At 35.1% G+C, this 13,791-nt stretch overlaps 1 protein-coding gene across 4 annotated transcripts in view; it reads left to right on the top strand.

Annotated features, from left to right (window-relative positions):
- The window catches only part of SESTD1 (SEC14 and spectrin domain containing 1), a 154,488-nt gene that overhangs the window by 54,121 nt on the left and 86,576 nt on the right, over nt 1-13,791 (top strand). For 2 of the 4 annotated variants that reach the window (XM_037850449.1, XM_037850450.1), the window contains exon 2: nt 13,030-13,109. The exons of 1 other annotated variant lie outside the window; for it this stretch is intronic. In XM_037850449.1, the coding sequence (XP_037706377.1) occupies nt 13,055-13,109 (55 nt within the window). In that variant the 5' untranslated portion in view covers nt 13,030-13,054. Of the gene's footprint in view, nt 1-12,899; nt 12,921-13,029; nt 13,110-13,791 lie in introns of those variants that run through there. One more of the 4 variants, XM_037850448.1, reaches the window with a different exon arrangement.

Raw genomic sequence — 13,791 nt, 5'->3', positions numbered from 1 at the left:
TCTTCGGTCTTTTGCCCAGCCACTACTGTTCACAAGTCACAATATATAAATGCATAGTGTGGGCATAAACTTTTGCTTTTCTTAGTAATTTAATCATTTAACAAAAATTATAGTTCAGTGGTAATGATAGAATGGGAGGGAGACTACTTCCAAGAGAGAAGCGCCTTAAGAGAAGGGGAACAAAAGTCTCCAGTGGCAACAAAGAGGCAAAATCTGGATTCTGCCTACCCACCTGCTCCATTTGTCTTCTGGTTACTGTATCCTGTGAGAATTGGCTTCCCCCCTCAGCAGTTTTAAATGAGAACCAAATTCTCAGATCATTTGCTACAAAAAGACCTTGGCTCCTACCTTTAGAATTTGATGGTAAATATGAGAATATTTTATTAAGAGTATGTGTAGTTGATTTCCTGTCTTCTCCTGAGATTTTGAAATAAAAAAAATTGCTAAATGTAATATTTTAAAAAGGATTATAGCTCACTTTTATATACAATGTTGGTATATTTAAATATTTATTTTGTTTAAATTTTGTTGTGGACATTTTCAAACATATACAAAAGCAGAGGAAATAGTAAAATAAACCACTGTTTATCCATCATCCGTTTTAAACAATTATCAAACATGGCCAATTCTATTTCACGAATATCCTCCCTTCCCCATTTGGAAGCAATTCCTGGACATATTATTTCATTCATAAATATTGAAGTATTTATCACTAAAAGATAAGGTATTCTTTAAAAAGACATAACCTTAACATGATATCTAAAAAAAAATGAGCAATTCTATTTAAGGGAGTTAAAGACCTTTTAACATAGTAATAATAAAAGTTACTACGCTAATCAAACAAGAGCGTGAGAGTTAATGTAACTTAGAACATAAGAGTAGGGACTTGGACTCAGACATCCTTTGGATTAAATGCCAATTTTGCTAGTATTAGGAGCTGTGTGACCTTGGGCAGGTTAGCCTCTCAGTCTCACTAAGCCTCAATTTCTTCAGCTGTTAAAGAGTTATAACAATAGTTGTAACACTGTAGGATTGTTTTGAATTATAAACAGTATATGGAAAATGATTAGAATAGTTATTAGAATAGCACATACTCAATAATGGTAGCCGTTATTATTATTGGTACTTTTACTTAGGGACCTAAGGAAATATACAGATAATTAATTTGCCAGCCCTCCTTTTTGTGTACATAATGTGTCAAAAGGATTTGCATTCAGTGATAACCCTTAGTGTTTGATTTTAGGGAATGCAGAACAGTCTTAGTATTGTTTTAACTCAAAGTCACATTTAGTACTTTTTTCAAAAGCAAACCTGATTTGTTTTAAAACTTGTAATATTGAAAGGAATAAACATTTAATCTTTGATCAGATCTTGGATGAATTTAATACATGTTGGTATGAAACCTTTGAGATACCCTAAGAGATAAGACCTTAATTTATAATTCTAGTTTAGGCTAAAAATAAAAAAGCTAATCTAAATTCCTTCTGTAGTATCAATTTATTTTGAGTAATATAAAGTTTGGGCAACCTAGAGACATAAAAGTGGAATCAACACTTACACTCTCCTCTCCATTTAATCCATTTAATCTCTTTTCATTGTTTACCCCATCCAAAATGTGCAGTGTTTACAAGAAATTTCTTTGGTTTTGCAGTTGAAGTTCATTCATAGCAGTATGTTCTAATTATAGTAGAAGTCAGACTTATAAATTGCTCTCAGCATAAGCAATTCATTTTACAGACTTTTTGGAGTATATGCTTGCATATTTTGAGTTTTTATTTTTAGTATTTAAAGTGCATATCATTTTTATCCTGATTGTCCTGACTTAAAAAGCTGGCAACTTTATTTATTTTTATTATTTTTTGACAGCTGTATCACAGCATAATTTATATATCATAACATTCACATGGTTTAATTGTACAACTCAGTGGTTTGTAGTACATTTACAGAGTTGTGCAACCATCACTACAGTCGGATGTTACAATATTTCCATCACCCCAGAAAGAATTGTAGTATTATATGTGGTGGTTCTGAGGATTAAATGAAATAGTATAATATTCTTGGAACATAAAAAATGCCATTTCATGTTAAGTATTGTTTTTATGTGTAATAAGGTTGCAACTGTTTTAGTTTTAGCCTGTTGGATCAAGAAGGCCTTAGTGGAAATGTTTTGGCTGTGGTCTCAGTGGGGAATCAGTGACAGTAAACCAGTAATTAATGGAGGAAGGAAATTTTAGTTACTATTAAGAGATGCCATTGAATGCTTACATTCTGGGAGTACACTAAACACTATGCATACTTCAGCTCATTTAATCCTCAGTCTTGTGAGTTAGGTTCAGTTATTATGCTCTTAAAAGAAATGAAAGGAATCGCTAAAACCACTTGGCTCACCCAAGTCATACCCTGGCTCCCCGGCCATGCTGGTTACTACTGCACTAAACAGCGTTTGAGAGAGAGGAAGAGCAGTTCTTTGGAACAGAAACCTGTAGTAGACAGGCTTTTAATGGGAGGTCTTTGCTTGGAAAATAAAACTTAAATCGCTAGCTAGCACTCCTTATGAAGGATAAAGGAGGTGGTCATTCTATAAATAGTACTACGTTTTTCATATGTGTCTTGTATTACTTTGTTCCCCATTATAGTAAAATGACATGTTAGTTATAGAACAATTTAAAGTATTTATGGTGTATACAGTATTGTGTTGGTAGTTTTACCACCAAAATACTTTCAGTAAACATCGTTGAGACTTTGAGTCAGATGGAAAGTAGTAACTCTTTCATGTATTCCATTGGCTTCTTTCTGCTTTGGAGTTTCCTCTTTTTTGTTGTTTTTTTTTTTTTTTTTGAGCTGTTTTCCATCTTTTCAGTTAAATACATACTAAAATTTACATTATATAAACAAAAAACTTGAATTGCCAAAATCTCAATTTATGTTAAATGATACACACATTATTTCATTTGAAAAAGAGTGCTCTTTCATATGTGCGTGGTCTCCAAGGTACGAATAATTGGATACTAAAAATTAATTTACATGCCAACTATTTGGAATTTGGGACCCTATAATTACAATCTTATATGTCTGGAATATTAGATTTAGTCTGAGGTCAGATCAATGGAAGGCATATGTATTTTTGCTGAGGATAGAGGAAGAACATTTCTTTGTAGGTGGAAGGTCAGGGAGAGGAGGTTTGGTGATGACCCGGAGAAATTCTAAAATATAGAGGGGGACAGCAAATGAAGAGGGATCTAGAAATTTGATGATGGGATTTGTAAAATTATTGTGGCTGTATCTGTCTCCTCCTAATGATGGATGGGCACTTCCTGAGCCAGCTGATCTCACTGAACACAGTGCGAGCCCTGGAGAAGAAAGTGATCCATTCTTTGCACAAGATGCAAGGTGCAGAAGCCATGCATGTAGTGAATTCCTCTCAGAACTTTCTGGCAGCAAGTAATGAAGTTTTGATAGCAAGTAACGAGATTCTGGCCGTGGGGTGCTTAAAGCTGCAGACACCAGGGATGTCTTCATCCTCTTGGAATTCTACAAGCGTGATTTTCTTTTCTATACAATGTTCTCTTTTTCCTTCTGCTGCCTTGCTGCCCCAGTTTTGGTGAAGGAGCCAAACCCCTGAGAATTTAGGAATAAATTTATGTAGACAGGAAGAGCCAACGATTTGAAAACTTCGTACAGCTAAGGAATTTTTGAAGCTGGGCCTTCAAAAATGGAGGTTTGCTGCCTGTGAGAGTTTGGTAGAATAGGTAGAGGGGTGGGAAAGTCCTTAAGGAATTGACTTTCCATCTCTCCTTCTGACTTTGTAGAGGCTTCGTCAGAGGCTCCTACAGAGAAGGAGTAGGACAAGGAGAGTGGTCTTGAGGTAGTTGCTTATATTGTAGTTTTCAAACAGAGTTTTTAAGTGGTGAGCTGTTATTACCATTAATGGTAGGCTTTTGCATTTAAATTTAAGTTTAAATTTAAATTCAGGATAGGACGTTTAATGTCCCACTGGACTCCTTAAAATAGAATTCTTTTCTTTCAAACTAGATTACAGATTTTTTTTTTCCTTTCTTCCTCCTTTTCTTCCTCCCTCCCTCCATGAATAAATGAAGTCCTGATCCCTGCTGAAATTATGTGGCAATATTTTAGCTTTCAATTTTGTTTAGAGGATGTAAGCTTTTGGATAGCTCTATACTGTGGCTGAAGTTAGCCTTTCTTTTCTAATTTTCGTTTAAATCTATCCAAAAGGGTTGTTATTGTTTCATTTAGATCCATCAGTTTTGTTGTAAAACCAGATTAATAATTATACACTGGCACCTGCAATTACACAAAACATCTGTAAATTTTCAGCTGTTAATCTGCTTCACTGATCTGTTATTTGAGTATTAAGTTGAATGTGTTTATTCCTGTTTATATGTGAATATATGAAACAGTGAATCCAGTGAAGTTAGTAGTGAATACCTTAGTGTGTGTTTAAATTTGTTTTAATCTCAAGATTGCTTTGATTTCACTGATAACAGCTGAAGGCATTTTTATTCTCAACTTAGGGACAGCTACAATATATCTTTGGAAATACAAGGGTGAGTAGCCTGTATTCTGATTTTGTTCATTGCCATTAATCTTGTACATGATGTAGACTTATTAAAGACAATTTAGTTAGCCTTAAGCTATTCTACAGAGTTTTCATTGGTTGTTAAAAAAATCCCCTTTGCAGAATCTGAGTTTTCCAAATAAACTGGTTGATATACACTTATTGGGAGAGGAGTTCCAGTACACTCACTTATAGCATCAATTACAATCTCTGATGAAGTGTAATTTCCCCAGTTTTGATTAAAAGGTCTACAGTTCTTTCCTGCTTCTCAGCACATCCTCTGCTGCCCTCTCATGGCTGCCTAATAATAACACCCGTTGATGTCCATCCTTAACATCGCAAACCTGACTTTCTCTAGCATTTAGCAACTAATGGAGCTACTAATGGGATCTGTTGGAGACTATCTCAGTAGTATGATAATGCTGGGAGGAGCTGCTTTGAAGGAAAAGTATGCATATGTGAATCCTGTGATTGCACCTCAAGGTGTTGGCATCTAGGAAGTTATGTTAGGAATATAGGATAAGTGTTTTGCTTTACTGTTTGTTCCATACATTTGTCCATTCATTTATCTACCCATTAATTAATCGGATATTTTTTGAACACCAAGTTTGTCCAGCTCCTAGACTTGCTTTGATCTAGTAGGTGCTTATTAAAGATTTGTTGAATGAGTGAATGAATGAGTAAATAAAAACAAAAATAAATAAAACTTGGTCTCTCCTCTTGGGGAAACAAGATACCAGCTTAACTACTTGGTTGTCCTTATTTTCCTTTTTTATTCCCTAAGGTCTTTGGAAAGATTATCAAGATGATCAAGATACACATATCAGTTGAAATCTAGTTTCCTTATATTTCTAGTTCCCACAGCTCATCATTCCTAATTTGGGAAGAGGGGGCTCTGTTTTAGGTAGGATTTATTTTGAACCTAGGAATAATATTAATTTATTTTGGTGCTGCTTGCCTTTGATTGAAGGTAACGTGCAATCCTGGTTGTACATTCTCCTTCGTATTCACCAGTTTCTGAGGCACCTCATCTGCTATAAACTCTGGCTTTCTGCCTCTTTTATATTTAATAAACTGTGACTTAAAAATAGGTTCTGTTTTAAATGGTCATATATGAACTATGACAAGTACAGCAGTGAGTACTTCTTATTTAATCTTCTTTGTTAAATGTATTGTGAATTTAATTTTTCCATTCCTTAGCCTGTTTTACTTGTCAAGTTATTTTTTTATAAATGCATTTTCATTGCGACTTTTCATTATTTCACATCAGGTGAATGGACAGTTTGATTGTCTTTGGCTTCATTCCTTATTTGATAACATAATTCAATTATATATTAGCTTGAATAAGCCTCTTGTGAAAAATAATTTGCATTTGTTACATTGAGTTGGTTGATGGTGTTGGATGTTTGTTTTTTGTAAGATTTTTCTTTATGTGTTTTGTATGTGATCTATTTTAACTATTCTACAAATAATAAGATCGGCTTTTGTTTTTCATAACTGTGCTAAAGACTTGAGAAATCGAAAAGAAATAACTTCAAAAAGTTGAATTTAATTGGAACTAGTGGAACAGTAGTCATATTTTTCATTACCTGTCTCTTATGTGACAACAATGAAAGAGAATGATGGAGAATGACTCCAGAAGAGGAGAAGAAATAAAGATTAAACATATTAGTTTTCATCTCTTGACTTCTTTACATTTTATCCATCAGTTCACTTGATCTTGGCTCACACACCCAAAACCAGTATTTCTCACTACCTTAAATTACTTTATTATTACTTTCAAGACAAAAAAAAAGCTATTAGATTGAAACAAAAACTTAGTATTTGTGGTTCTGTGAAGTAACAGAAAGTTTAGTCAAAGTACCTTTCTCTGAGGAGACATGCTAAAATGTAAGATTGCTTCTGGTTGTTATAGCTTGCCGAATCTATACCAAGAGACTGAAACCATTAACCTTTTTTGCTTTAATTATATGGAGAACACAGTGGTGAGCAATTAAAATTTAGCACTTGGCATAAACTAATAACCTGACTTCGGTGACAGATTTTACTTAAAGGGGCACCTGCTGATTTCATTTCTTATGCTTTTGGAATCTTAGGAATTTCAGCTGTTCCTACTTATTGAGTGGTGGTTATTTGGGCTTTAATGAGTAAGTAAAAGCTATTTAGAATGAGCAGGTCTTAAAACTTCAATGTATTGATGGGCGTTTTCACTCAAAAGCATCGGATAGAAAAAAAATTAAAGACGGTGACTAAATTCTAAATTGCAGTTTTGCTTCTTGTACCAATTATGTTTTTCCCATTGACTAAGAGAGATGCTTACTTTAGCAAACTTAAACAGAAAAGGTATTTTTGAAAGGATGTTGTAAAATTCACAGAATTGATGATATTGATGGAGAAAGAGGTTCGGAAAATAGTAAAGAATCAAAAGCAGCTGAGAATTTGGTTGTGCTCATACCACAGGAAAAGTCTGGTTAGGAGGCCACTTCTGTTGCTTGTGAATAAGTTGTTCCAGTAGCTGCTTCACTCCTTCAAGGTTGAAATTCCTTACGGGAGCATCCCATTGACTTAACCTAGAGCAAGCATTCTCTTGTTACCAGCTTTCTGAGAGCCCAGCAACTATTTTCATAATAATTGTTAGGTGTTATTTTTCTTTTTTAACTGGTGACATTTGCACAGATGGCACAGAAGCTATAGTGGGCAAAAGAGGTGATACTTCAGCATGAAATCAAAGCAGTGGCACCAAACTAAACTAGCTGTTATTGTCTTCTTCATTCCCATGTACTTGCAGTAAAATACATTTATGCATACACATACATGCATATAGATGTGTATGTATAAAGCCTACATTTAAGCTCCATCTTGTTCAATTGGCCATGGCCTTGGATATTTCACAGCTGTTTTCTAGTTAAGCTGATAGTGTGATATGAAAGCACCCTTGCTCTGGAACCAGATTGCCTGGCCATGAACCCTAACTTCCTCAGCTGTGTGATATTGGGCAACTTTTAACCTCTCTGAGCCTCTGTTAACTCTTCTGTAAAATGGAGATAATAGTAATACTGACTTTGTAGTAATGTTGTGAGGATTACATAAGTTAATACAAAAAAGTCTTTTTACCACAATGATTTATAAATAAATCATTACCACGAACATGGTTAGTAATCATAATAATTATTTTTAGCATCATCATTATCAAGCTTTCAAATCAGATCTCTGGCGTGTTGGTCGTAGGAGAAGGGACCTAAGATATGAATCTGAGCTATCTGGGTTCTTATGTACCTGAATAACAACTTGATAGGTCAAAATACTGATCTAGAAACAGGAAGCAAAACTATTTTAGATTAGAGATAAAAACATAAGCTTTTCTTCCTACTTCCTGCCACATGTCTGTTAGCCATGGCTAACAGAACAACTATGAATGAACAAAGTATAAATATTCAAGGAATAAAATATGAAAGAAATAGATCATATTTAGTTTGACAACTTATTTTCTTTGTTGACAGGTAAAAACAGTGGTGATTTTCTTTTATTGTGTACACAGAAGCTGTAAAATTATATGCTTTTTAAATTGGTGCTGCTTAATTAGCCACTATCTGACAGATATTAAATCTACAATTTTTTCTTAATAGCTGGGATTTTTTTTTTTTTAAGACTACCTTTTTTTGCAGGGTAGGGCTACGACTTGGATTTTTAGCTTTTTCTGGTAGCACAGTATCTGAAACAGGATAGGTTCATAGTATATTTTGCTGAATAAGTAATGTACAATCATCTAAAGAGTCACATTTTCTGCTCTTCTGGCAAATTTTTTTCATTAGAGAATGCTGGCATTATTTCAAACAGAGATGCTCTCCAAGGAACTGCGCTGTATTGTGCTTATGGGTGGATGTGAGATGGAGTAGGGAGGTGGGGATAAAATGTGATGGCGAATAGTCTTTCAGACATGAAACTAAGAGTAGAAGGATAATAATGATTGAACATTTGATTATTCTGTTTTTGTTTAAAGATCCTTCTCTCCTCAGAGTCCAGTTTGGGTAATATACTGGACTGGCAAATCTTGGAATGACTGCCTTGCCCATGGGCCTCTCCCCCTTTGTTTAATTAGAGAAGCTGTAGGTTAATGGGAAAATCATGTAGAAATTACAGAGTTCCCATATGACCCCACTCACACATGCAGTCTTCCCTAGTAACACGGTGCATTGGTGTGGTGTCTTTGGGGACAATTGATGAAACAATATTTTTAAAATTATACTGTTAACTATAGTCCATAGTTTGCACTAGGTTCACATTATGTTTAGTCCTATGGTTTTTTTTAAAAACATTTATTCTAGTAGTAAATGAACACCCTAGAATTTCCCCTTTTAACCTATACAAATATATAATTCAGTAGTATTAATTACATTCACAATATTGTACTACAATCATCCCCATCTGTTGCCCCCAATTTTCCATCATCCTAAACAGCAACTCTGTCAATTAAGCATTCACTCCCCATTCACCACCCCCATACTGGCCCCTAGTAACCTGTACTCTACTTTCTAATACTATAAGTTTGTGAATTCTAATTATTTCATATCAGTGAGATCATACCATATTTGTCTTTTTTGTGTGTAGCACATTTAACTCAACATGATGTCTTCAAGTTCCATCCATGTTTTTGCATGTATCAAAATTATTATTTTTTTTTTACAGCGAAATAATTTTCCATCATATATATATATATACCACATTTTGCTAACCAGTTATCTGTTGATGGCACTTTGGTTGCTTCTGTCTTTTTGACAATTGTGAATAATGCTACTATGAACTTCAATATGCAGATATGTTTGAGTCCCTGCTGTCAGTTCTTTTGGGTATATACTTACAAGTGGGATTTCCAGGTCATATGGTTATTCTATACTTTCTGAGGAACTGTGAAACTGTTTTCCACAGTGGCTGTACCATTTTACATTCCTAGTGACAAGGAATGAATATCACTGTTTCGTCACATCCTCTCAAACATTTTCTTTCCTTTTTCTAAATAGTGTGAAATGGTATCTCTTTGTGATTTTAATTTTCATTACCCTCATGTTAATGATGGTGAGCATCTTTTCAAGTGCTTTTTGGCCATTTGTATATCTTCTTTGGAGAAATGGCTATTCAAATCCTTTGCCCTTTTTATAATTGGGTTATTTGTCTTTTAGCTGTGGAGTTGTAGAATTCTTCATGCATTTTAGATATTAAATACTTACCAGATATGTGACTTCTAAGTATTTCCTCCTGTTTTGTAGCATGTTTTTATACTTTCTTGATAAAGGTCTTAGATTCACAAAAATTTTTAATTTTGATGAGGTCTCATTTATCAACTTTTATTGCTTGTGCTATTGGTGTAAAGTTTGAGAAACCATTGCCTAACACAAGGTCCTGAAGATGTTTCCCTGTGTTTTCTTCTAGGCATTTTATAGTTTTGGTTCTTATATTTAGGTCTTTGATCCATTTTGAGTTAATTTTTGTATGTGGCTTGAGGTGGGGTCTACCTTCATACTTTTGCACATGGATATCAGTTTTCCTAGCACCATTTGTTGAAGATGCTATTCTTTTCCAATTGAGTAGACTTAGCGTCCTTATCAAAATCAACTTGCCATAGATGTGAGGGCTTGTTTCTGAACTCTCAATTTGATTCCATTGGTCTATATGACTCTCCTTGTGCCAGTTCCAGGCTGTTTGGATTACTGTAGCTTTGAAATATGTTTCATAATCGGGAGGTGTGAGTTCTCAAACTTTGTTCTTTTTCAAGATGATTTTGGCTATTTGGGGCACCTTACTATTCTATGTGATTTGATAATTTGCTTTTCCATTTCTGCAAAGAAGGCTGTTGGAATTTGATTGGAATTGCATCTAATCTCCAAATCACTGGGGGTAGAGTTGACATCTTAATGTTATTTAGTCTTTCAATCCATGAATACGGAATGTCCTTCCATTTACTTAGGTCTTCTTTGATTTCTTTTAGCAGTGTTTTGTAGTTTTCTGTGTATAAGTCCCTTATATCCTTGATTAAATTTATTCTTGGATATTTGATTCTTTTAGTTGCTATTGTAAATGGGATTTTTTCTTGCTTTTTTCTTCAGATTGTTCATTACTAGTTTATAGAAATACTACTGAATTTTCCATGTTGATTTTTTTTACCCCACCACTTCACTGTATTCATTTATTAGCTCTAGTAGCTTTGTTGTGAATTTTTCAAGATTTCCTATATATAGTATCATGTTATTTGCAAATAGGAATAGCTCTACTTCTTCCTTTCCAGCTTGCATGGATGCCTGCCTGCCTGCCTTCCTTTCTTTTTTTTATTTTTATTTAATTTTTTTCCCCCCTAATCATTCTGGCTAGGATTTCTAGTACAGTGTTGAGTAACAGTGGTTAAAGTGGACATCTTTGTCTTGCTGTGGATCTTAGGGGGAAAGCTTTCAATCTGTTAACCATTGAGTTTGATGTTAGCTGTGTGTTTTTCATATATGCCCCTTATCATGTTGAGAGAGTTTCCTTCTGGTCCTAGGTTTCTAAGTGTTTTTATCAAGAGTGGTATTGGATTTTGTCAAATGCATTTTTTATGCATCAATTGAGATGATCTTATGTTTTTTTATTCTTTCATTCTATTAATGCAGTATATTGCATTGATTAACTTTCTTATGTTGAATCACTCTTGCATACCTGGGATAAATCCTACTTGATCATGGTGTATAATTCTTTCATTGTTCTGTTGGATTTGGTTTACTACTATTTTGTTGAGGATTTTTGCATCTATATTCATAAGAGATATTGGTCAGTAATTTTATTTTCTTGTGGTACCTTTATTTAACTTTGGTTTTAGGGTAATAACTGTTTTTATAGAATGAGTTAGGAAGTATTCCCTCCTTTTCAGTTTTTTGGAAGAATTTGAGCAGGATTGGTGTTAATTTGTTGGAATGTGTGGTAAAATTAATCTGGGGTCCTGGGCTTTTCTCTGTTGGAAGGTTTTTGATTACCCATTCAATCTTTTTGCTTATTATTGGTCTGTTGAGATCTTCTGTTTCTTCTTGAGTCAGAGTTGGTAGTTTGTATGTTTCTAGGAACTTGTCCATTTCATCTAGATTTTCTAATGGCATATAGTTGTTCATAATATCTTCTTATAATCCCTTTTATTTCTGTGGGGTTGGTAGTAATGTCCCAGGCTGTGTCGACTTAATTGTTTCTTACACTTCTTTAGCTATCTGCAGGCTACTTCTGCCTGCAGTGCAAATTTTAAGTGGGTGGGCCGGAATTTCCTGGTTTAGTCTTTCAGGTGCCACCTGATAGATTGGTATGGACATACAGACATCCCAGTGTGCACACAGGGGATATTCTGCTCCCTCAGGAATAAGGTCAGAAGCCCATAATGAGAGTGCAAGCTAGCTTTACAACATGTCAGTGAAGTGGTTGGGAGGGGCCATCAAGGGCATCATGAGCTTCTTCTCTTTTTAAAGCTGCATTTTCTTCATTTGTCACGTGCTCAGTTACTGCAATCCTTTAACTGTTTTCTGGAGTTTTGGGGAAGATGCGTCTTCCAGTTTTTGCTAGTTGTTCAAAGGTTGTGTGTGGGTATGGCACCCTGGAGCATCTGACCTCACTGTCTTGGTTGACCCCTAACCTTCAAAGCCCCCTTTTAATTAAAGCTAAACTGCTTTGCTCTTAGCTCCTGCTGTTTAGGCAGTCCGTTTTTGTCTTTGGTTGTAACCCATGGCTGTGGCTGAGTGGACCAGGATAAATGAGCCAAGAACAGTGAATTATGACCTGGTCCAAAAAGGTAAACTGGGATGATCAGATTTTTCTTTGGAGGATTTAAAACTGCAAATGTGGTGAGATAGAAACAGTTAACAGTAGAGGCAAAAATTGGAAGAGGATTGTAGGCGATATCTTGAGGTAAATATGAGGATAAGCTGTGTTACCATGTGATATGGGGGAGCAAAAATATGAGAAATCAGGGAAAGCCATTTAATAGTGGAACTGAAAGAATTAGATATGTGGAATTAAGCTAATCAATAAGCAAATCAATAGAGAAAAGATTGATTCTCTCCTTTATTCAGCAAGTAATTTATCGAGTTACTGCTAAGTACTTGGCACTGTCCTAAATTAAGTTCACTGCCCTGAAAAACAGTTAACCCAGTGGCTCTCAGCCAGGGGTGATTTTTTTCCTCCCAGAGGACATTAAGCAGTGTTTGGAGATATTTTGTTTGTTACAACCAGGAGGGGGACGTTCTGTTGGCACCTAGTGGACAGAGGCCAGGAATGCTGCTGAACATCCTACAATGCACAGGACAGCTGCCTACAAAAAAAGAATTATCCGGCTCAAAAAGTTAGTAGTGCTGAGAGTAAGAACCTTCAGTTAAGCCATCATAATTATATATGTTGTAGAATACGGTAATTTTGACCTTATAGTTGACATTGAACTTTCTGTGTTTCAGAAGTGAGGAAATTTACTGGAGTACAATGGAGGCCTCAGTAATATTACCCATTTTGAAGAAAAAACTAGCCTTCCTTTCAGGTATGTTTTTTTCTTTTTTAAGTTGGAAGTGTTTTATATATTGTCTTTTTAAAAATTTGTCTTCTTTGATATATCTGATAGAAATGCATTTTGGTCTTCAATGAAGGTTATGGCAAAATGGCATTTCTGAGGTATCTTTTATTCACCGTTGGCAACTGTGGATGCCAGTTCTGTCACTGTTGGTACTTGGCAGGCCAGTTTTTATTCTGTCCCGTAATTTGACCAAAGGGACCTCCAAAATGTAAATGTCACGATGTTTTACTTCTTGTATAAGTATTAATATAGGCTAAGGCTAATAGACTAACTTGGCATCCAAATAATTGTTTCTGATATACAGAGTAATTTGTTTTTTTTGACATCCTGTCTCTTAGCTTTGGTCTTCCCATCTCCCCATGAGAAGGTTTCAGTTTACTGGAGGAGTTATGAAATATCCTTTTTTTAGTTTCCTAGACTGCTCAAAGCAATACCATGAAATGGGTTAGGCTTAAGCAATGGGAATTTATTTACTTGCAGTTGGAAAAGGTCCAAATCAAGGCATTGTCAAGGTGATGCTTTCTTTCCAAAGACTGGCTTCCAGCAATCTTGGCTCCTCTGCCACAGGGCGGACGGAGCACATGGCGGCATCTTCTGGTCTCTCCCTTCTCTTTTGAGTTTCACTGATTTCAGCCTCTTGGTTCTGTGG

Source organism: Choloepus didactylus, chromosome 9 (genome assembly GCF_015220235.1).
Source record: "Choloepus didactylus isolate mChoDid1 chromosome 9, mChoDid1.pri, whole genome shotgun sequence".
Taxonomy (NCBI): domain Eukaryota; kingdom Metazoa; phylum Chordata; class Mammalia; order Pilosa; family Megalonychidae; genus Choloepus; species Choloepus didactylus.
Note: the sequence above shows the minus strand (reverse complement) of the source record. Positions and strands in the feature narration are given on the sequence as shown.